Source organism: Caloenas nicobarica, chromosome 34, assembly GCF_036013445.1.
Source record: "Caloenas nicobarica isolate bCalNic1 chromosome 34, bCalNic1.hap1, whole genome shotgun sequence".
NCBI classification, from domain to species: domain Eukaryota; kingdom Metazoa; phylum Chordata; class Aves; order Columbiformes; family Columbidae; genus Caloenas; species Caloenas nicobarica.
In genome coordinates, this window is record NC_088278.1 from 551960 (window position 1) to 575554 (window position 23595).

At 65.9% G+C, this 23595-nt stretch overlaps 3 protein-coding genes across 4 annotated transcripts in view; 1 reads left to right on the forward strand and 2 right to left on the reverse strand.

Annotated features, from left to right (window-relative positions):
• Window positions 1–13968, reverse strand: part of RBM42 (RNA binding motif protein 42) — a 14504-nt gene extending 536 nt beyond the window's left edge. Inside the window, 10 exon segments of the mRNA XM_065654630.1 lie at window positions 455–649; window positions 1481–1598; window positions 2301–2474; window positions 3294–3428; window positions 6495–6583; window positions 6586–6654; window positions 8887–8952; window positions 9040–9127; window positions 10530–10674; window positions 13812–13968. Coding sequence (XP_065510702.1) covers window positions 455–649; window positions 1481–1598; window positions 2301–2474; window positions 3294–3428; window positions 6495–6583; window positions 6586–6654; window positions 8887–8952; window positions 9040–9127; window positions 10530–10674; window positions 13812–13954 — 1222 coding nt within the window. The 5' untranslated portion in view covers window positions 13955–13968.
• Window positions 13969–14108: 140 nt separating this feature from the next.
• Window positions 14109–16633, reverse strand: LOC136000698 (TYRO protein tyrosine kinase-binding protein-like). 2 transcript variants are annotated; one of them, XM_065654632.1, is made up of 4 exons: window positions 15778–15937; window positions 15482–15502; window positions 14548–14664; window positions 14109–14260 (listed from the first exon to the last, which is right to left on the reverse strand). In XM_065654632.1, exons 1-4 carry the CDS (start codon window positions 15884–15886, stop codon window positions 14169–14171), a joined length of 339 nt encoding a protein of 112 aa, XP_065510704.1. In that variant the 5' UTR covers window positions 15887–15937; the 3' UTR covers window positions 14109–14168. The 2 variants fall into 2 exon arrangements, with proteins under 2 accessions (XP_065510704.1, XP_065510703.1); XM_065654631.1 differs by lacking the exons at window positions 14109–14260; window positions 14548–14664; window positions 15778–15937 and adding an exon at window positions 16042–16633 and having other exon boundaries at window positions 14835–15502.
• An 89-nt stretch (window positions 16634–16722) lies between these two features.
• On the forward strand, window positions 16723–23395 carry CTU1 (cytosolic thiouridylase subunit 1). The gene is made up of 4 exons (XM_065654590.1): window positions 16723–16926; window positions 17990–20453; window positions 21529–23331; window positions 23391–23395. Exons 2-4 carry the CDS (start codon window positions 17993–17995, stop codon window positions 23393–23395), a joined length of 4269 nt encoding a protein of 1422 aa, XP_065510662.1. The 5' UTR covers window positions 16723–16926; window positions 17990–17992.
• Window positions 23396–23595: the final 200 nt, after the last annotated feature.

Below are 23595 nucleotides of genomic sequence, written 5' to 3' on the forward strand. Positions count from 1 at the left end.
CTCTGTCTCCTTGTCCCCATGTCCCAATATCCCCATGTCCCCCCTGTCCCCATGTCCCCCTGTCCCCATGTCCCCTTGTCCCCCTGTCCCCATATCCCCCTGTCCCCATGTCCCCCTGTCCCCCTGTCCCCTTGTCCCCAAATCCCCCTGTCCCCATATCCCCCTGTCCCCTTGTCCCCATGTCCCCCTGTCCCCTTGTCCCCAAATCCCCCTGTCCCCATATCCCCCTGTCCCCATGCCCCCTGTCCCCTTGTCCCCCTGTCCCCCTGTCCCCATGTCCCCCGTCCCCATGTCCCCCTGGCCCCCTGTCCCCATGTCCCCCTGGCCCCTGTCCCCCTGTCCCCATGTCCCCCCATCCCCTTGTCCCCATATCCCCCTGTCCCCCTGTCCCCTGTCCCCATATCCCCATGTCCCCATGTCCCCCTGTCCCCATGTCCCCCCGTCCCGTCCCCACCGTTCATCTCCCTCATGGCGCGCACGTAGTCGTTGGGGTCCTTGAAGGACACGAAGCCGTAGCCCTTGGTCTTGCCCGTCCGTTTGTCCCGGATGACCTTGGCCTTGAGGAAGGACGGGTAGCGCCCGAACGCCCGCGCCAGGATGTCGTCGTTCACCTCGTTCCCCAGGTCCCCGCAGAAGATGCGGAAGTCGTCTGGGGACACGGGGACACGTGGGGACACTTCCCCACGTCCTCATGTCCCCACATCCCCACGTGCCAATGTCCCCCTGTCCCCATGTCCCCCTGTCCCCCTGTTCCCATGTCCCCCTGTCCCCATGGCCCCCCGTCCCCCTGTCCCCATGTCCCCCTGTTCCCACGTCCCCATGTCCCCGTATCCCCCTGTCCCCATGTCCCCCTGTCCCCACGTCCCCCTGTCCCACGTCCCTATGTCCCCATGTCTCCCTGTCCCCCTGTCCCCATGTCCCCGTATCCCCCTGTCCCCATGTCCCCCTGTTCCCATGTCCCCCTGTTCCCATGTCCCCGTCCCCCTGTCCCCCTGTCCCCACGTCCCCCTGTCCCCATGTCTCCCTGTCCCCACATCCCCCTGTCCCCATGTCCCCCTGTCCCCCTATCCCCCCGTCCCCATGTCTCCTGTCCCCACGTCCCCCTGTCCCCATGTCCCCCTGTCCCCATGTCCCCCCATCCCCATGTCTCCCTGTCCCTATGTCCCCATGTCCCCCTGTCCCCATGCCCCCCGTCCCCATGTCCCCCTGTTCCCATGTCCCCACGTCCCCCTGTCCCCATGTCCCCCTGTCCCCCTGTCCCCATATCACCCTGTTCCCCTGTCCCCACATCCCCCTGTCCCCATGCCCCCCGTCCCCATGTCCCCATATACCCCTGTCCCCCTGTCCCCATACCCCCATGTCCCAATGTCCCCACATCCCCCTGTCCCCATATCTCCCTGTCCCCATGTCCCATACCCCCTTACCCCCACATCCCCCTGTCCCCCCGTCCCCCGTCCCCGTGTCCCCCGTCCCCACGCACCCGCGTCCCACTCCAGCAGGCTGGGGTCCTCCCAGCTGCTCCCGGCCGCGGTTCGGATGCAGCGCTTCAGCCGCTCCCCCCGCCCCTTCTTCTTGTCCTCCAGCGGCTCCGCCCCCACCTGCCGGACACCTGTCACTCACGGGGACACGCCCACCGACCACGCCCCACTCACGCCCCGCCCCCTCCCTTTAAGCCACGCCCCTCCCAAGCAGGCCCCACCCCCTCCAGCACCGGGGGCTCCAACGGCCACGCCCCCTCCCCATAGCCACGCCCCCTCGTAGCCCTGCCCACTCCCACACCCAAGAGCACCGAGGCCACGCCCCCTCCCATAGCCCCGCCCACTCCCAAGAGCACCGAGGCCCCGCCCCTCATAGCCCCGCCCACTCCCCAAGGCCCCACCCTCTCCAGCACTCAAGGTCTCCAAGGCCACGCCCCCACCCCATAGCCCCGCCCCCTCGTAGCCCCGCCCAGTCCCGCACCCAGGAGACCTGAGGCCCCGCCCCCTCATAGCCCCACCCACTCCCACATCCAAGACCACTGAGGCCACGCCCCCTCGTAGCCCCGCCCACTCCCACACCCAAGACCACTGAGGCCACACCCCCTTCTCCCATAGCCCCGCCCCCTCCCACACCCAAGAGCACCGAGGCCACACCCCCTTCTCCCATGGTCCCGCCCACTCTCTGAGGCCCCGCCCCTCCAGCACCCAGGATCTCTGAGGCCACGCCCCCTCCCATAGCCCCGCCCACTCCCAAGGGAACTGAGGCCACGCCCCCTTCTCCCATAGCCCCGCCCCCTCCCCCGAGGCCCCGCCCCCTCTCACCTCAGGCGCCAGGAAGGGCGTGTCCGGGGGGCGTGTCCTGCGTGGGCGGGGCGTGGGCGGGGCCGGGGCGGGGCCGGGGCGGGGCTCCGGGGGGGGCCCGGGGGGGGCGCTGGGCAGGGAGGGCCCGATCCGGGGCTCCTCGGGGGGCGGGGCCCGCGGGGGGGGCGGCTCCTCCTGCGGGGTCACGGGGGGGTCACGGGGGGGGGGGGGGACGACACACACACCTGAGACCCGCCCCCCCCCCCGCCTTGAAATTTCTCACCCCCCAAATTAAAATTTATCCCCCAGGATTGAAATTTGCCCCCCACAGGGGGTAAAATTGATCCACTAGGGTGGAAATTTGCCCCCCCCAGGCTGTAATTTGCCCCCCCGGGCTGTAATTTATCCCCCCCAGGGCTATAATTTCCCCCCCAGGGCTATAATTTGCTCCCCTGGGCTATAATTTGCCCCCCAGGGCTGTAATTTGCCCCCCCAGGTTGTAATTTACCCCCCCAGGGATACAATTTGACCCCCGGGCTGTAATTTACCCCCCCAGGCCTATAATTTGGCCCCCCCGGGATATAACTTGCCCCCCCAGGGCTGTAATTTCCCCCCCCAGGGCTATAATTTGCCCCCCCCAGGGCTGTGATTTACCCCCCCAGGGATATAATTTCCCCCCCCAGAGCTATAATTTGCTCCCCTGGGTATAATTTCCCCCCCCCGGGCTATAATTTGCCCCCCCGGGCTGTAATTTACCCCCCCGAGCTATAATTTGCCCCCCCAGGGCTGTGATTTACCCCCCCAGGGCTATAATTTGCCCCCCCAGGCTGTAATTTCCCCCCCCAGGCTGTGATTTATCCCCCCAGGAATATAATTTGCCCCCCCCGGGCTGTAATTTGCCCCCCCAGGGCTGTAATTTCCCCCCCCCCAGGGCTGTAATTTGCCCCCCCAGGGCTGTAATTTGCCCCCCCCAGGGCTGTAATTTGCCCCCCCCGGGGCTGTGATGCGCCCCACCTGGTGCTTCTTGGCGGGGGGGGGCGCGTAGACCGTGGGCGCCGCCTGGATCACCGTGGGGTTGATCTTGGGGGGCCCGGGCGGCGGGCGGGGGCCCAGGGGGGGCAGCGGGCTCAGCGGGGCGGCCCCCCCGACCTGTGGCACCGGGGGTCACGGACCCGGCAGCCACGCGCAGCCCCCCCCGGCCCCCAGCTGCCCCCACACCCCATTTGTCCCCCCGTTCCCCCCGTTCACACCATTTACCCCAGTGCCCCCATTTACCCCATTGCCCCTGTTTACCCCATTTACCCCATTATTCCCATTTACCCCATTGCCCCCCATTTACCCCTATTTACCCCATTGCCCGTTTACCCATTTACCCCCATTTACCCCATTTACCCCCATTGCCCCCATTATCCCCATTTACCCCATTGCCCCCCATTTACCCCCATTGCCCCCATTTACCCCCATTTACCCCATTGCCCCGCATTTACCCCCATTTACCCCATTTAGCCCATTGCTCCCCATTATCCCCATTTACCCCATTGCCCCCCACTTAACCCCATTATCCCCATTGCCCCCATTATCCCAATTTACCCCATTATCCCCATTTACCCCAGTGCCCCCATTTACCCTATTGCCCCCCATTTACCCCCTTTAGCCCATTGCTCCCCATTGCCCCCCATTATACCCCATTGCCCATTTACCCCATTGCCCATTTACCCCATTGCCCCCCGTTTACCCCATTTACCCCATTGCCCCCATTATCCCCATTGCCCCCATTATCCCCATTTACCCCATTACCCCCCATTTAACCCCATTATCCCCATTTACCCCATTGCCCCCATTATCCCCATTTACCCCAGTGCCCCCCATTTACCCCATTGCCCCTGTTTACCCCATTTACCCCATTTACCCCAGTGCCCCCCATTTACCCCATTGCCCCCATTTAGCCCATTGCTCCCCATTATCCCCATTTACCCCATTGCCCATTTACCCCATTGCCCCCCGTTTACCCCATTGCCCCCCATTTACCCCATTGCCCATTTACCCCATTGCCCCCATTTACCCCATTGCCCCCATTATCCCAATTTACCCCATTATCCCCATTTACCCCATTGCCCATTTACCCCATTGCCCCCCGTTTACCCCGTTTACCCCATTGCCCCCCATTTACCCCATTGCCCATTTACCCCATTGCCCCCATTTACCCCATTGCCCCCATTATCCCAATTTACCCCATTATCTCCATTTACCCCATTGCCCCCATTTACCCCATTTAGCCCATTGCTCCCCATTATCCCCATTTAGCCCATTGCCCATTTACCCCATTGCCCCCCATTTACCCCCATTATCCCCATTGCCCCCCATTTACCCCATTGCCCCCATTTACTCCATTATCCCCATTGCCCCCATTATCCAAATTTACCCCATTATCCCCATTTACCCCATTATTCCCATTTACCCCATTGCCCCCCATTTACCCCCATTGTCCCCCATTTAACCCCATCGCCCCTGTTTACCCCATTTACCCCATTATCCCCATTGCCCCCCATTTACCCCCATTATCCCCATTTACCCCAGTGCCCCCATTTACCCCATTGCCCCCCATTATCCCCATTTAGCTCATTGCCCCCCATTATACCCCATTGCCCATTTACCCCATTGCCCCCCGTTTACCCCATTTACCCCATTGCCCCCCATTTACCCCATTGCCCCCATTATCCCCATTGCCCCCATTTACCCCATTACCCCCATTTACCCCATTGCCCCCATTATCCCCATTGCCCCTATTATCCCCATTTACCCCATTACCCCCATTTACCCCATTGCCCCCATTATCCCCATTTACCCCATTACCCCCATTTACCCCATTGCCCCGCATTTAACCCCATTATCCCCATTTACCCCAGTGCCCCCATTATCCCCATTTACCTCATTTACCCCAGTGCCCCCCATTTACCCCATTGCCCCCATTTACCCTATTGCCCCCCATTATACCCCATTGCCCATTTACCCCATGGATTGCCCGTTTACCCCATTGCCCCCATTATCCCCATTTACCCCATTGCCCCCCATTTATCCCCATTGCCCCTGTTTACCCCATTTACACCATTTACCCCAGTACCCCCCATTTACCCCATTGCCCCCATTATCCCCATTGCCTTCATTATCCCAATTTACCCCATTATCCCCATTTACCCCATTGCCCCCATCCCCCCCATTCTCCCCCATTCCCCACTCCCCCCATTTCCCCATCTCCCCCATTCCCCCCATCTCCCCCATTGCCCCCCATTTCCCCCATTCCCCCCCATTCCCCATCACCCCGATTCTTCACCATCTCCCCCATTCACCCCCATTCTCCCCCATTCCCCATTGCCCCCCATCTCCCCCAGTCCCCATTCCCCCCTTTGCCCCCCATCTCCCCCATTCCCCCACTCCCCCCATTCCCCATTACCCCCACTCCCCCCATCTCCCCCATTCCCCCCTTTGCCCCCCATCTCCCCCCACTCCCCCCATCTCCCCCATTCCCCATTCCCCCCCATTCTTCCCCATCTCCCCCATTCACCCCATCTCCCCCATTCCCCCCATTCTCCATTGCCCCCCATCTCCCCCATCTCCCCCATTCCCCATTCCCCCCATTCCCCACTCCCCCCATTCCCCCCTTTGCCCCCCACTCCCCCATTCACCCCCAATCTCCCCCATTCCCCATTCCCCCCATTCCCCCACTCTCCCCAGTCCCCATTCCCCATTGCCCCCCATCTCCTCCACTCCCATTCCCCACTCCCCCCATCTCCCCCATTCTCCCCATCTCCCCCCATCTCCCCCATTCCCCCACTCCCCCCATTCCCCATTGCCCCCTATCTCCCCCATTCCCCATTGTCCCCCATCTCCCCCACTCCCCCCATTCCCCACTCCCCCCATTCACCCCCATTCTCCCCCATTCCCCATTACCCCCCATTCTTCCCCATCTCCCCCATTCACCCCATCTCCCCCACTCCCCCCATTCCCCACTCCCCCCATTCACCCCCATTCTCCCCCATTCCCCATTACCCCCCACTCCCCCCATCTCCCCCATTCCCCCCTTTGCCCCCCACCTCCCCCATTGCCCCCCATCTCCCCCGTTCCCCCCATTCCCCCTCACTCCCCCCATTCCCCATTACCCCCCACTCCCCCCACTCCCCCTTGCCCCCCACTCCCCATGGCCCCCCGCCGACTCACGGCGTTGGGGGCCCGCAGCGGGGCGCCCATGGGGGGCAGCCCGGCGGGGGGGGGTCTCTGCAGGGGCGGCGCCAGCAGCAGCGGGGGGCGGGGGGCGCCCCCAGCGGGGGACCCACCATGGAGCCGGGCGGGGGGCGCAGGGGCAGCGCCCGCGGGGCGGCTGCACGGACACGGACGTCGGGGACGTCGGGGACAACGGGGACATCAGGGGACAGGGGACAATGGGGGAGAATGGGGGACAATAGGGCACAAAGGACAACGGGGGACAATGGGGACAATGGGGGACAGAGGACAATGGGAGAGAACGGGGGACAATAGGGGACAAGGGACAACAGGGGACAATGGGGACAATGGGGCACAGGGGACAATGGGGGACAGAGAACAATGGGGGAGAACGGGGGACAACGGGGGAGAATGGAGAACAATAGGGGACAAGGGACAACGGGGGACAATGGGGAGAATGGGGGACAATAGGGGACAAGGGACAACGGGGGACAACAGGGGAGAACGGGGACAACGGGGACAATGGGGGACAGGGGACAACGGGGGAGAATGGGGGAGAACGGGGGACAAGAGGGGAGAATGGGGGACAATAGGGGACAAGGGACAACGGGGGACAATGGGGAAAATGGGGACAATGGGGGACAGAGAACAATGGGGGAGAACGGGGGACAATAGGGGACAAGGGACAACGGGGGACAATGAGGAGAATGGGGGACAATAAGGGACAAGGGACAACGGGGACAATGGGGACAATGGGAGACAAGGGATAATGGGGGAGAACAGGGACAATGGGGGACAGGGGACAACAGGGGACAATGGGGAGAATAGGGGACAATAGGGAACAAGGGACAACGGGGGACAATGGGGAGAATGGGGGACAATAGGGGACAAGGGACAACGGGGGACAACGGGGAGAATGGGGGACAAGGGATAATGGGGGAGAACAGGGACAATGGGGGACAGGGGACAACAGGGGACAATGGGGAGAATGGGGGACAATAGGGGACAAGGGACAACGGGGGACAACGGGGGAGAACAGGGGCAACAGGAACAGGGGACAAAGGGGGACAATGGGGACAACGGGGACAATGGGGGAGAACGGGGGACAATGGGGGACAATGGAGAGAATGGGGGACAACAGGGACAGGGGACAAAGGGGGACAACGGGGACAATGGGGGACAGAGGACAATGGGGGACAAAGCAGGACAATGGGGGACAGGGACACGTCAGAGACCCCTGGGGCTGGGACGCCCCCAAGGCCCCGTGTGCACAGTGTCCCCCCGTGTCCCCCCACGCTCCCCACAGCCCCCCAATGTCCCCCTGTCCCCGTGTCCCCATATCCCCCCTGCCCCCATGTCCCCCTGTCCCCCCGTCCCCATGTCCCCCTGTCCCCCCATCCCCATGTCCCACTGTCCCCCTGTCCCCATGTCCCCCTGTCCCCCCGTCCTCATGTCCCCCTGTCCCCCCATCCCCATGTCCCACTGTCCCCCTGTCCCCATGTCCCCCTGTCCCCCCATCCCCATGTCCCACTGTCCCCCTGTCCCCATATCCCCCCTGCCCCCATGTCCCCCTGTCCCCATGTCCCCCTGTCCCCCCTGTCCCCCTCTCCCCCCGTCCTCATGTCCCCCTGTCCCCCCATCCCCATGTCCCCCTGTCCCCCCTGTCCCCATGTCCCCCTGTCCCCATGTCACCACATCCCCCATGTCCCCGTGTCCCCCTGTCCCCATGTCCCCCATCCCCCTATCCCCATGTCCCCCTGTCCCCATGTCACCACATCCCCCATGTCCCCGTGTCCCCCTGTCCCCATGTCCCCCTGTCCCCATGTCTCCATGTCCCCCTGTCCCCATTGTCCCCATGTCCTCATGTTCCCATATCCCCCGTGTCCCCCTGTCCCCGTGTCCCCCTGTCCTCCATGTCCCATATCCCCCATGTCCCTATGTCCCCCTGTCCCCATGTCCCCCTGTCCCCATTGTCCCCATGTCCTCATGTTCCCATATCCCCCGTGTCCCCCTGTCCCCGTGTACCCCTGTCCTCCATGTCCCATATCCCCCATGTCCCCATGTCCCCCATGTCCCCATGTCCCCCTGTCCCCATGTCCCCCTGTCCCCATATTCCCCCGTCTCCCTGTCCCCCTGTCCCCATGTCCCCCTGTCCTCCATGTCCCCATATCCCCCATGTCCCCCTGTCCCCATATCCCCCCCGTCCTCATGTCCCCATGTCCCCATGTCTCCATGTCCCCCTGTCCCCGTGTCCCCATATCCCCGTGTCCCCCTGTCCCCATGTCCCCCTGTCCCCACGTCCCCCTGTTCCCCCAATACCCCCAATGTCCCCAGATCCCCCCCCGTGTCCCCTGTCCCCGCAATGTCCCCACGTCCCCGTCCCGCTCACCCGAGCGCTGCAGCACGTGTGGCACAAACGCCGGGCGCAGAACCGGCGGCCGCTGCGGTGACACCGCTTTGGGGGGGAGGTGACACGTTCAGGGTCAGGGTTGGGGACACGTTGGGGGGGTTGGGGACACGGCGGGGGGGTGGTGGCACCGACCTGGGCCCACGAATGGCACCGGCGGGGCCACCATGGGGGTGACAACGGTGGCGGCGGCGGCGGCTCGAGCCTCCAGGCTCTGCTGGACCTGCGGGGACAGTGGGGACGTTGTGGGGACATTGGGGACGTCGTGGGGACGTTGTGGGGACGTTATGGGGACATTGGGGACAGAGGGATCATAGAGACAGAGGGACACTGGGGGGGACATGGGGACATTGTGGGGGACAGGAGGACAATGGGGGGACAGTGGGGAGACATTGGGGACACTGTGGGGTCACAGAAACAGGGGGACACTGTGGGGACACAGAGACGTCACAGGGACGTTATGGGGACATCGGGGACGTTGTGGGGACGTTGGGGACAGAGGGATCACAGGGACAGAGGGACACTGGGGGGGACATGGGGACATTGTGGGTGATAGGGGGACAATGGGGGGGACACTGTGGGGGACACAGGGACACTATGGGGGACACTGGGGGGGACATGGGGACACTGTGGGGACAGTGGGGAGACATTGTGGACATTGCGGAGTCACAGGCACAGGGGGACACTGTGGGGACACTGCGGGGACACAGAGATGTCACAGGGACGTTGTGGGGACATTGGAGACAGAGGGATCACAGAGACAGAGGGACACTGGGGGGGACATGGGGACATTGTGGGGGACATGGGGACAATGGGGGGGACACTGTGGGGGACACAGGGACACTATGGGGGACATGGGGGGGACATGGGGACACTGTGGGGACAGTGGGGAGACATTGGGGACATTGTGGGGTCACAGGGACAGGGGGACACTGTGGGGACACTGTGGGGACACAGAGATGTCACAGGGACGTTGTGGGGACATTGGAGACAGAGGGATCACAGAGACAGAGGGACACTGGGGGGGACATGGGGACATTGTGGGGGACACGGGGACAATGTGGGGGACACTGTGGGGGACACAGGGACACTATGGGGGACATGGGGACACTGGGGGGGGCATGGGGACATTGTGGGTGACAGAGGGACATGGGGACACTGTGGGGACAGTGGGGAGACATTGGGGACATTGTGGGGTCACAGGGACAGGGGGACACTGTGGGGACACTGCGGGGACACAGAGACGTCACAGGGACGTTGTGGGGACATTGGGGACAGAGGGATCACAGAGACAGAGGGACACTGGGGGGGACATGGGGACACTGTGGGGACAGTGAGGAGACATTGGGGACATTGCGGGGTCACAGGAGCAGGGGGACACTGTGGGGACACTGTGGGGACACAGAGACGTCACAGGGACGTTGTGGGGACATTGGGGACAGAGGGATCACAGAGACAGAGGAACACTGGGGGGGACATGGGGACATTGTGGTGGACACGGGGACAACTGGGGGGACACGGGGACACTGTGGGGACAGTGAGAAGACATTGGAGACACTGCGGGGTCACAGGGCCGGGGGGACACTGTGGGGACGTCGTGGGGCCGTCGGGGCCACGGGTGTCACCTGCTGGTAGGTGTTGGTGGCGATGACGGGCCGCAGGACGGGGGTGAGCGGGGGGGTGAGCGGCGGGGTCACCGGGGGGGTCACGGTCAAGGTCAGCGGGTCCCCCGCGGGGGGGGCGGGGGCGCCCAGAACCTCCTGCTCGAACCTGCAGGGGGCGCACGGCGCTTGGGGGGGGGGGAGTGACCCCCGGTGACCCCAGTGACCCCCGGTGACCTCCAGTGACCTCCCAGTCCCATTCAGTGACCCCAGTGACCTCCCAGTGGCCCCCAGTGACCTCCCAGTAAGCCCCAGTGACCCCAGGGACCTCCCAGAGCCCTCCCAGTGGCCCCAGTGACCTCCCAGTAAGCCCCAGTGACCCTAGTGACCTCCGAGTGACCCCCCAGTGGGCCCCAGTAACCCCCAGTGACCTCCCAATGGCCTCCAGAGCCCTCCCAGTAACCCCCAGTGACCTCCAGTGACTTCCCAGTGACTCCCAGTGACCCCCCAGTGACCTCCCAGTGACCCCCCAGTGACCCCCAATCCCACCCCAGAGCCCTCCCAGTGACCCCCAGTGACGTCCCAGTGAACCCCAGTGACCCCCAGTGACCCCCAATCCCAACCCAGTGACCCCCAGTGACTCCCAGTGACCTCCCAGTGACCCCCAACCCCAACACAGTGACCTCCAGTGACCTCTCAATCCCATTCAGTGACCCCAGTAACCTCCCAGTGGCCTCCAGTGACCTTCCAGTGACCCCCCAGTGACCTCAGTGACCTCCCAGTGGCCCCCAGTGACCTCCCAGTCCCATTCAGTGACCCCAGTGACCTCCCAGTGGCCACCAGTGACCTCCCAGTAAGCCCCAGTGACCCTAGTGACCTCCCAGTGGCCACCAGTGACCTCCCAGTAAGCCCCAGTGACCCTAGTGACCTCCGAGTGACCCCCCAGTGGGCCCCAGTAACCCCCAGTGACCTCCCAATGGCCTCCACAGCCCTCCCAGTAACCCCCAGTGACCTCCAGTGACTTCCCAGTGACTCCCAGTGACCCCCCAGTGACCCCCAATCCCACCCCAGAGCCCTCCCAGTGACCCCCAGTGACGTCCCAGTGAACCCCAGTGACCCCCAGTGACCCCCAATCCCAACCCAGTGACCCCCAGTGACTCCCAGTGACCTCCCAGTGACCCCCAACCCCAACACAGTGACCTCCAGTGACCTCTCAATCCCATTCAGTGACCCCAGTAACCTCCCAGTGGCCTCCAGTGACCTCCCAGTGACCCCCCAGTGACCCCAGTGACCTCCCAGTGGCCCCCAGTGACCTCCCAGTCCCATTCAGTGACCCCAGTGACCTCCCAGTGGCCCCCAGTGACCTCCCAGTAAGCCCCAGTGACCCCAGGGACCTCCCAGAGCCCTCCCAATGACCCCGGTGACCTCCCAGTAAGCCCCAGTGACCCCAGTGACCTCCCAGTGACCCCCCAGTGGGCCCCAGTAACCCCCAGTGACCCCCCAATGGCCTCCAGAGCCCTCCCAGTGACCCCCAGCGACCCTCCAGTGACTCCCAGTAACCTCCCTGTGACCTCCCAGTGACCTCCCAGTGACCTGCCACTGACTCCCAGTGACCTCCCAGTGACCTCCCAGTGACCCCCAGTGACTTCCCAGTGACTCCCAGCGACTTCCCAGTGGCCCCCAGTGACCTCCCAGTAACCCCAGTGACCCCCAGTGACCCCCCAGTGCTCCCCAGTTCCCTCCCAGTCTCACCCCAGTGACCCCCAACTGCCCCCTCACTGCCTCCCAGTGCCTCCCAATGCCCCCCAATCCCATCCCAGTGACTCCCAATAGCCTCCCAGTGCCCCCCAGTGCCCCCGAGAGCACCCCCAGTGCCCCCAGTCCCTCCCAGTGCCCCCCAGTCCCTCCAATCCCCGCCCCCTTCCCTATGGGATTGCCCCGCCCACGGCTCCCATTGGATGCCGCAAGCCCCGCCCCCTTCCTCAAATCCCACCCCCATCTCCATGGCGACCCCAAAGCGCCGCCCCCATCTCCATAGCAACCCCAAAGCTCCGCCCCCATCTCCATGGCAACCCCAAAGCTCCGCCCCATCTCCATAGAGACCCCCAAAGCTCCGCCCCCATCCCCATGGCGACCCCAAAGATCTGCCCCATCTCCATAGCAACGCCCAAAGCTCCACCCCCATCTCCATAGCAACCCCAAAACTCCGCCCCTATCCCCATGGCGACCCCAAAGCTCCGCCCCCATCTCCATGGCGACCGCAAAGCTCCGCCCCCATCTCCATGGCGACCCCAAAGCTCCGCCCCATCTCCATAGCAACGCCCAAAGCTCCGCCCCCATCTCCATGGCGACCCCAAAGCTCCGCCCCCATCTCCATGGCAACCCCAAAGCTCCGCCCCCATCCCCATGGCGACCCCAAAGATCTGCCCCATCTCCATAGCAACGCCCAAAGCTCCACCCCCATCTCCATAGCAACCCCAAAACTCCGCCCCTATCCCCATGGTGACCCCAAAGCTCCGCCCCCATCTCCATGGCGACCCCAAAGTTCCGCCCCCATCTCCATGGCGACCCCAAAGCTCCGCCCCCATCTCCATGGCGACCGCAAAGCTGCGCCCCATCCCCATGGTGACCCCAAAGCTCCGCCCCCATCTCCATGGCGACCGCAAAGCTGCGCCCCCATCTCCCTGGTGCTCTCAGGCCCCGCCCCCCGTTGCCATGACAACCACAAGGCTCCGCCCCATCCCCTTCACACCTCCAGGCCCCGCCCCATTGCCATAGTAACCCCCAAGGCTCCGCCCCATCTCCCCCAGGCCCCACCCCTGTCGCCATGGCCACCCCCCAGGCCCCGCCCCCGTTGCCACAGTGACCCTCCAGGCCACGCCCCCTTCCCACTCCGCCCCCATCTCCATGGCGACCCCTCCAGGCCCCGCCCCCGTCGCCATGGCGACCGCGCAGGCCACGCCCCCTTTGCCATTCCACCCCCGTCGCCATGGCGACCCCCGCAGGCCCCGCCCCCGTTGGCATAGTGACCCCCCCAGGCCCCGCCCCCGTTGCCACAGCGACCCGCAGGCCCCGCCCCCTTCCTCACTCCGCCCCCGTCGCCATGGCGACCCCCCAGGCCCCGCCCCGGTTGCCACAGCGACCCGCAGGCCCCGCCCCCTTCCCCACTCCACCCCCCCGGTCGCCATGGCGACCCCGCAGGCCCCGCCCCCTTCCCCACTCCACCCCCCCGGTCGCCATGGCGACCCCGCAGGCCCCGCCCCCGTTGCCACAGCGACCCGCAGGCCCCGCTCCCGCCCCGCTCACAGCGCCATCTCCGCCTCCATCTCCTTGAGCCGCTCCTCGCCGCTCTTGGCCGCCGCCCCCGCCGCCCCGTTGGCCGCCCCGTTGGCCGCCCCGCTCCCCGCCGGAGCCGCCGCGCCGGGCCCGGGCCCGCCCGGAGCCGCCATCGTGCTGAGCGGGGCGGGCAAGCAGGGCGGAAATGCCTGAAGCCACTTCCGGCGCCGCCGCCACTTCCGGCGCTCGCAGCTGACGTCAGCGGCGCGACGCCGCGGCCCCCGAAAGCGCGAAATCGAAGCGAAATCGAGGCGGAATCCGGCAAAATCGGGCAAAAAAAGCATTTATTGAAGGGGGACGGCCCTCCCGGCCGGGGGCAGGGGCGGCTCAGCGCTTCAGCTCGCTGTAAACGTCCTCGCGGGCGCCCTGCAGCTCCTGATAGGTCGAATCCATTTCCGGGGGGCGGGGATTGGGCGGGGCTGCCGGGGGAAGGGGGGCGGGGTCGGGGAGGCCACGCCCACCCCGTTGGCCGCGCCCCGTCCCATTGGCCCCTCCCCATTGGTCACCCCCATTGGCCACGCCCCTTCCCTTTGGCCACGCCCCTTCCCGGCGCCCCCTCCCATTGGCCGCACCCCTTCCCGCTGGCCACGCCCCTTCCCTTTTGGCCACGCCCCCATTGGCCACATCTCCTTTGCCCCCGCCCCTTTCCCATGGGCCACGCCCCCTCCCCTTGGCCCCGCCCCTTTCCCTTTGGCCCCGCCCCCACCTCTCTGGCCCCGCCCCGCCAGGCAATAGGCCCCGCCCGCGATCAGCAGCGTCATGATGATGTCAGCGACGACGAGCGCAGCGATTGGTCCGGGGCCCGGCAAACAGGAGCTGCAGTCTGCCAGGGGGCGGAGCCCGGACGCCTGGGTCCCCATCGCGAACTCCTGGGTCCCCCTATGACCCCCATCCCGAACTCCTGGGTCCCTCCCGAACGCCTGGGTCCCTCCCGAACTTCCGGGTCCCCCCCGAACTCCTGGGTCCCCCTATGACCCCCCTCCCGAACTCCTGGGTCCCTCCCGAACTCCTGGGTCCCATCCCGGACGCCTGGGTCCCATCCCGGACGCCTGGGTCCCCTCCTGAACTCCTCATCCTTTGGGGCACTCCTGGGTCCCTCCCGAACTCCTGGGTCCCTTCCCGAACTCCTGGGTCCCCTCCCGAACTCCTGGGTCCCTCCCGAACGCCTGGGTCCCTTCCCGAACTCCTGGGTCCCCTCCCGAACTCCTGGGTCCCCCTATGGCCCCCATCCCGAACTCCTGGGTCCCTCCCGAACGCCTGGGTCCCCTCCTGAACTCCTGGGTCCTTTGGGGCACTCCGGGGTCCCTCCCGAACTCCTGGGTTCCTTCCCGAACTCCTGGGTCCCTCCCGAACGCCTGGGTCCCCTCCTGAACTCCTGGGTCCCTCCCGAACTCCTGGGTCCCATCCCGGACGCCTGGGTCCCCTCCTGAACTCCTGGGTCCCTCCCGAACTCCTGGGTCCCTCCCGAACTCCTGGGTCCCATCCTGGACGCCTGGGTCCTTTGGGGCACTCCTGGGTCCCCCCCGAACTCCTGGGTCCCTCCCAAACTCCTGGGTCCCCTCCCGAACGCCTGGGTCCCTCCCGAACTCCTGGGTCCCCCCGGACGCCTGGGTCCCCGCAGGGTGGGGGAGGGGCCTCACCGCTCTCCGCAGCCGCGACCCCTAAAAAACAAACCGGGGGGGGGGGGGGGGGTTGGGCGGTGGGAACCGACACCCCCTGAGCGCCCCTCCCCCCCCCCGGACGCCTGGGTTCTCTCAGCACCCCCCAACCCCCCCCCCCCACCCCCTCTCCCAAGGGACCCAGGCGTCCGGCTGCCCCCCAACTTCCCCTTTTCGGGTTTCCCTGGGGGGGAGGGTGGGGAGGGCACCCGGACGCCTGGGTCCCCTGGGGGGGGGTGGGGGGGTTTCCCGGACGCCTGGGTCCCCCCTGGGCTTACCGAGGAGCAGCAGGAGCAGGTGGGGGGCGCCGGGGGGGCCCATGGTCACAAGGGGGGGGGTCAGGGACAAGTGGGAGGGGCCACACGGGGCCACGCCCACCCCGCCCATGGGACCCAGGCGTTCGGGCGGGGACCCAGGCGTTCGGGCGGGGACCCAGGCGTTCGGGCGGGGCACAGCTCCCCACCCCCCCCCCCCATCACCGCCCCCACACGTGGGCTGCCCGGACGCCTGGGTCCCCCCGGTGACCCCTGTGACCCCCCTACCCGGACTCCTGGGTCCCCTCTCGAACTCCTGGGTCCTTTGGGGCACTCCTGGGTCCCCTCCCGAACTCCTGGGTCCCCTCCCGAACGCCTGGGTCCCCCCCCGAACACCTGGGTCCCCTCCCGAACTCCTGGGTCCCCTCCCGAACGCCTGGGTCCCCCCCCGAACTCCTGGGTCCCCTCCCGAACTCCTGGGTCCCTCCAGGACGCCTGGGTCCCCTCCCGAACTCCTGGGTCCTTTGGGGCACTCCTGGGTCCCCTCCCGAACTCCTGGGTCCCCTCCCGAACACCTGGGTCCCTTCCCGAACTCCTGGGTCCCATCCCGGACGCCTGGGTCCCCTCCTGAACTCCTGGGTCCCTCCCGAACTCCTGGGTCCCTCCAGGACGCCTGGGTCCCCTCCCGAACTCCTGGGTCCCCTCCCGCACTCCTGGGTCCCTCCCGAACGCCTGGGTCCCTCCCGAACTCCTGGGTCCCATCCCGGACGCCTGGGTTCCCTCCTGAACTCCTGGGTCCTTTGGGGTACTCCTGGGTCCCCTCCCGAACTCCTGGGTCCCTCCAGGACGCCTGGGTCCCTCCCGCACTCCTGGGTCCCTCCCTGCACCCCCCGCCCCGCTCCCTCCCTTCGGGGGCGTGGCCACATGTAGCCCCGCCCCTTCCCGGGGTCCCTCCCTCCTCACTGCGCATGCGCTGCCTCCGCAGACCCGGCGGTGGGCGGAGCCGGGCGGGCTCCCCGGCTCTGATTGGCGCAGCGAACCAGATGGGCGTGGCCGGGCGGGCTGCCCGCGCTGATTGGCTGAGGCGGCGGCGGTGGGCGTGGCCAGCGAGGGCCGGAAGCGGCGCGGGCGCGTCTCAGTCACGTGTCTGCCGGCGGGCGAGACCAAGTGCGGGTAACGGGACGGGGGGGCAGAGACACGTCCAGGGGGGGCGGGGGGGGGTGTTGGGGTTCGGGAGGGACCATTTACCCTCTGTGGGTATCTGGGGGGGTCGGGAGGGACCATTCCCCACCCTAGGGGGGATTTAGGGGGTTCGGGAGGGACCATTCCCCACCCTAGGGGGGATTTAGGGGGTTCGGGAGGGACCATTTCCCCTCTAGGGGGGGTTTAGGGGTTCGGGAGGGACGATGGGGCCTTATGGGGGGGTCGGGAGGGACCATTTCCCCTCTAGGGGGGGTTTAGGGGTTCGGGAGGGACCATTTCCCATTCTGGGGGGAGTTTAGGTGGGTCTGAAGGGACCATTCTGGCTCTAGGGGGGGGTTAGGGGGTTTGGGAGGGACCATGGGGCCTTATGGGGGGGGTCGGGAGGGACCATTTCCCCTCTAGGGGGGGTTTAGGGGTTCGGGAGGGACCACTCCCCACCCCAGGGGGGGGTTTATGGGGTTCGGGAGGGACCATTTCCCCTCTAGGGGGGGTTTAGGGGTTCGGGAGGGACCATTTCCCCTCTAGGGGGGGTTTAGGGGGGTCGGGAGGGACCATTTCCCCTCTAGGGGGGGTTTAGGGGTTCGGGAGGGACCACTCCCCACCCCAGGGGGGGGTTTAGGGGTTCGGGAGGGACCATTTCCCCTCTAGGGGGGGTTTAGGGGTTCGGGAGGGACCATTTCCTCTCTAGGGGGGGTTTATGGGGTTCGGGAGGGACCATTTCCCCTCTAGGGGGGGGTTATTGGGGTTCGGGAGGGACCATTCCCCACTCTACGAGTATTTACGGCCTTAGGCGGCGCCATTCCCACCCCCCGGGTACTTACGGCATTCGGGACGCACCATTTCCCCCTCTACGGGGGGGGGGGGCTTAAACTATTCTCTCCCCCCTCCTCCCCTCTCCACCTATTTAATGCCTTCCCGCTCTCCCACGACCCTTCCGGGGAGGGTCTTTCGCCACCCCCACCCCCCCCCGAGATTTTTTGGGGGTTCGCTGTTATGAGAAGGTTTTTTTGTGTGTGTGTGTGTCCCCCCGCAGGACATGGTCCCGCCCGGATGCCGGCGCTGCCCCCTGCCGGCCGCGCTGCGCCGGCCGCGCACCGGCGAGCGGCTGTGCCGCGGCTGCTTCGTGCGCGCCTTCCGCGCCGAGGTGCTGCGGGCCCTGGGGGGCACGGACCCCCCCGAAATCACACCCCCGGACACCCCCGGACTCTCCCGGACGGGAATCACCCGGTGCCGAGTTCAAGGGAGGGATGGGGGGGGAAAGGGAGGGCGAGGAATGCGGGCCCCCCCCCCACCACCACCACCCACAGCCATACAGGCCGCAGAGGGGGGGGGGGGGCGGCAAAATGAGGGCGCCCCAAAAATTGGGGGGGGGGGTGAGGGGTCCCCCCCGAAATCCAGAACGGGGATGGGTTTGGGGAGCCCCACCCCAAAGGAGACCCCCCCAAAAGTCACTATGGGGTCAGGAGAGCCCCCCAAAACCAGCCCCCCTTTCATTAGTAGTACTGAGAATCTAATGGGGGGAGCACAAAAGGAGCCCCCCAAAACAATTGGGGTGGGGGGTTCGGGGTCCCCCCCAAAATCCAGAATGGGGGGGGGTTCAGGGAGCCCCCCCCCAAAGGAGACCCCCCCAAAAGTCACTATGGGGTCAGGAGAGCCCCCCAAATGCATTCCCCCCTTCATTAGTAGTATTGGGAACCCAATGGGGAGGGGGCAAAATGAGGGCACCCCAAAAATTGGGGGGGGAGATGAGGGGTCCCCCCCAAAATCCAGAATGGGGATGGGTTTGGGGAGCCCCCCCCCAAAGGAGACCCCCCCAAAAGTCACTATGGGATCAGGAGAGCCCCCCGAAACCAGCCCCTCTTTCATTAGTAGTACTGAGAACCTAATGGGGGGGCCACAAAAGGAGCCCCCCAAAACAATTGGGGTGGGGGGTTCGGGGTCCCCCCCAAAATCCAGAATGGGGGGGGGTTTGGGGAGCCCCACCCCAAAGGAGACCCCCCCAAAAGTCACTATGGGGTCAGGAGAGCCCCCTAAATCCATTCCCCCCTTCATTAGTAGTATTGGGAACCCAGTGGGGAGGGGGCAAAATGAGGGCCCCCCAAAAATTGGGGTGGGAGATGAGGGGTTCCCCCCGAAATCCAGAATGGGGGGGGGTTTGGGGAGCCCCCCCTCAAAGGAGACCCCCCCAAAAGTCACTATGGGGTCAGGAGAGCCCCCCGAAAATATCCCCCCTTTCATTAGTAGTGTTGGGAACCCAATGGGGGGGGGCCCACAAAAGGAGCCCCCCAAAACAAATGGGGTAGAGGAGGAGGGGTCCCCCCCAAAATCCAGAATGGGGGGGGGTTTGGGGAGCCCCACCCCAAAGGAGACCCCCCCAAATTTCACTATGGGGTCAGGAGAGCCCCCCAAATGCATTCCCCCCTTCATTAGTAGTATTGGGAACCCAGTGGGGAGGGGGCAAAATGAGGGCCCCCCAAAAATTGGGGTGGGAGATGAGGGGTCCCCCCCAAAATCCAGAACGGGGATGGGTTTGGGGAGCCCCCCCCCAAAGGAGACCCCCCCAAAATTCACTATGGGGTCAGGAGAGCCCCCCAAAACCAGCCCCCCTTTCATTAGTAGTACTGAGAACCTAATGAGGGGGCCACAAAAGGAGCCCCCCAAAACAATTGGGGTGGGGGGTTTGGGGTCCCCCCTAAAATCCAGAATGGGGGGGGGTTCGGGGAGCCCCCCCTCAAAGGAGACCCCCCCAAAATTCACTATGGGGTCAGGGGAGCCCCCCGAAAACATCCCCTGTTTAATTAATAGTGCTGGGAACCCAATGGGGGGGGCACAAAACGAGGGCCTCCCAAAAATTGGGGGGGGAGATGAGGGGTCCCCCCCAAAATCCAGAACGGGGATGGGTTTGGGGAGCCCCCCCTCAAAGGAGACCCCCCCAAAATTCACCACGAGCTCAGGACCCCCCCCCAAACCCATCCCCCTCTCCCCACATCCCAATGACACCCAGCCTGGGGTCCCCCCCCCAACCCCTCCCCCCCAACCCCCCAATTCGGGGGTGACCCCCCCGCCCCCCCTCAGCGGAGCGGGGGGCCCCCCCGGCACCCCGCTTCCGCCCCCGCCGCGCCGCCCCAAACCCGGCGACGTCGTGGCCATCGCGGCGTCGGGCGGCAAGGACTCGGCCGTGCTGGCGCGGCTCCTCTCCCAGTTAAACCAGTACAACCAGTACCGCCTGGTGCTGCTCTCGGTGGACGAGGGCATCGCCGGCTACCGCGAGCAGGCGCTGGGCGCCGTGCGCCGCGCCAGGGGCCCTGTCCCGCTGCTGGTGCTGTCCCACCGCGAGCTGTTCGGCTGGAGCGTGGACGAACTGGGAGAACTGGGAGAACTGGGAGCGCCGGGAGCGCCGCGCCGGGGCGGCAGCCGCTGCACGTTCTGCGGGGTCTGGAGGCGGCAGGCGCTGGAGAGGGGGGCGCGGCTGCTGGGGGCCGACTGGATCGCTACTGGTGAGAACTGGGAGGGAATGGGGGGCGCTGGGAGGGAATGGGGGGCGCTGGGAGGGAATGGGGGGCACTGGGAGGGAATGGGGGGCACTGGGAGGGATTGGGGGGCGCTGGGAGGGAATGGGGGGCACTGGGAGGAACTGGGGGGCGCTGGGAGGGACTGGGGGGCGCTGGGAGGGACTGGGAGGGAATGGGGGGCGCTGGGAGGGACTGGGAGGGACTGGGGGGCACTGGGAGGTGATGGGGGGCACTGGGAGGGAATGGGGGCACTGGGAGGGAATGGGGGGCACTGGGAGGAACTGGGGGGCACTGGGAGGGACTGGGAGGGAATGGGGGGCGCTGGGAGGGACTGGGAGGGAATGGGGGGCGCTGGGAGGAACTGGGGGGCACTGGGAGGGACTGGGAGGGAATGGGGGGCACTGGGAGGAACTGGGGGGCACTGGGAGGGACTGGGAGGGAATGGGGGGCGCTGGGAGGGACTGGGAGGGAATGGGGGGCACTGGGAGGGACTGGGGGCACTGGGGGGCACTGGGAGGGAATGGGGGGCGCTGGGAGGGACTGGGGGCACTGGGGGGCACTGGGAGGTGATGGAGGCACTGGGAAGGACTGGGAGAGAATGGGGGGCACTGGGAGGGACTGGGGGGGACTGGGAGGGACTGGGGGGCACTGGGAGGGACTGGGAGGGAATGGGGGGCACTGGGAGGAACTGGGGGGCACTGGGAGGGACTGGGAGGGAATGGGGGGCGCTGGGAGGGACTGGGAGGGAATGGGGGGCACTGGGAGGGACTGGGGGCACTGGGGGGCACTGGGAGGGAATGGGGGGCGCTGGGAGGGACTGGGGGGCACTGGGAGGGACTGGGGGGCACGGGGAGGGACTGGGAGGGAATGGGGGGCGCTGGGAGGTGATGGGGGCACTGGGAGGTGATGGGGGGCACTGGGAGGGACTGGGGGGCACTGGGAGGAACTGGGGGGCACTGGGAGGGACTGGGAGGGAATGGGGGGCGCTGGGAGGTGATGGGGGCGCTGGGAGGCACTGGGAGAGACTGGGAGGCACTGGGAGCCCCCGTTTTGTCCGCAGGTCACAACGCCGACGACATCGCCGAGACCGTGCTCATGAACTTCCTGCGCGGGGACGTGGCGCGGCTGCGGCGCGCGGCCGCCGAGGCCACCGAGGCCACCAACGTGGCCACCGAGGCCACCACGGCCACCGAGGCCAACGACACAGACATCGCGGCCACCAACGAGGTCACCGAGGCCAACGTGGCCACCAGTGCAACCACCGAGGCCACCGGGGCCACCAAGAACCATCCGGAGGCCACCAAGAGCTGCCTGGAGGCCACCACGAGCTCCGCTGAGGCCACCGTGAGGTCCATGGGGACCACCAGGAGCTCCACCAAGGTCACTTTGGACACTGGGACCAGCAGAAACTCCACGGGGACCACCAGGAAGGCCATGGAGACCCCAACAAACCCCATGGAGACCCCAACAAACTCCATGTTGACCAACATCAGCTCCATGGAGACGCCCACAAACTCCACGTTGACCAACATCAAGTGCATGGAGCCCAGCAGGAAGTCTATGGAGGCCACCACGGACCCCGTGGAGACCCCCACAAACCCCATGGAGACCTCAACAAACTCCACGTTGAGCAACGTCAACTCAATAAAGAGCACCAGGAAGTCCATGGAGACAACCACGAGCTCCACGTTGACCCACATCAGCTCCACGGAGACCCCAACAGACTCCATGGAGACCCCAACAAAGTCCACGTTGACCAACGTCAACTCCATGGAGACCCGAACAAACTCCACGTTGACCGACATCAAGTCCATGGAGACCCCAACAAACTCCACATTGACCAACATCAAGTCCATGGAGACCCCAACAAACTCCACATTGATTAACATCAAGTCCATGGAGACCCCAACAAAGTCTACGTTGAGCAACATCGACTCCATGGGGACGCCAACAAAGTCCATGTTGACCAACATCAACTCCACGGAGACCCCACCAGACTCCATGGAGACCCCAACAAAGTCCACGTTGACCAACAGCAACTCCATGGAGACCCCAACAAACTCCACGTTGACCAACATCAACTCCATGGAGACCCCAACAAAGTCCACGTTGACCAACAGCAACTCCATGGAGACCCCAACAAAGTCCATGTTGACCAACGTCAATTCCATGGAGCCCACCAGGAAGCCCATGGAGACCCCCACAAGCTCCATAGAGCCCACCAGGAACTCCATGGAGACCCCCACAAGCTCCATAGAGCCCACCAGGAAGGCCACGGAGACCCCAACAAAGTCCACGTTGAGCAACGTCAACTCCGTAAAGACCCCCAGGAAGCCCACGGAGCCCACCAGGAGCTCCATGAAGACCCCCAAGAAGCCCACGGCGCCCACCAGGAGCTCCGTGAAGACCTCCAAGAAGCCCACGGCGCCCACCAGGAGCTCCGTGAACCCCCCCGTGCCGCCCTGGCCGCCGGTGCGGCGCCTGAAGCCGCTGCGGCACGCCTACGAGAAGGAGATCGTGCTGTACGCCCACTTCTGCGGGCTGCGCTACTTCAGCACCGAGTGCGTCTACGCCCCCCACGCCTACCGGGGCCACCCCCGCGCCCTCCTCAAGGACCTGGAGGCCACCCGGCCCGCCGCGGTGGCCGCCCTGGGCCACTCGGGCCGCCGGTTGGCGGTGGGGGCGGCGGCGGCGGCGGCGGCGCTGGGGGCGTGCGCGCGGTGCGGCTTCGCCAGCAGCCAGGGGCTGTGCAAGGCTTGCGTGCTGGTGGCCGCGCTGGAGAAGGGGCGGCCGCGCCTGGGGCTGGGCAAGCGGGCCCTGGAGGTGGCTACCGGGGAGTGGGGGCGCGGGGAGGGGAGATGGGGTGGGGGGCGTGGGGATGGTGGCCATGGGGATGGTGGCCATGGGTTTGGTGGCCACCAGGATGATGGACATGGGGTCGGTGGCGACTGGGATGACGGTCATGGGTTTGGTGGCCATGGGTTTGGTGGCCATGGGGATGGTGGCCGTGGGGTTGGTGGCCATGGGGTTGGTGGCCACCAGGATGATCGACATGGGGTCGGTGGCCACTGGGATGACGGTCATGGGTTCGGTGGCCATGGGGATGGTGGCCATGGGATTGGTGACC

Coding starts and splice junctions, on each gene's coding strand:
- LOC136000698 (XM_065654631.1), bottom strand. CDS start 16,515: ATGGGACCCAGGAGTTCGGGAGGGACCCAGGCGTTCGGGAGGGACCCA. Junction 15,503..16,041: donor GAGGGGACCCAGGAGTCCGG/GTAGGGGGGTCA, acceptor TTTGTTTTTTAG/GGGTCGCGGCTGCGGAGAGC.
- CTU1 (XM_065654590.1), top strand. CDS start 17,993: ATGGTCCCGCCCGGATGCCGGCGCTGCCCCCTGCCGGCCGCGCTGCGC. Junction 20,454..21,528: donor GGCCGACTGGATCGCTACTG/GTGAGAACTGGG, acceptor TTTTGTCCGCAG/GTCACAACGCCGACGACATC.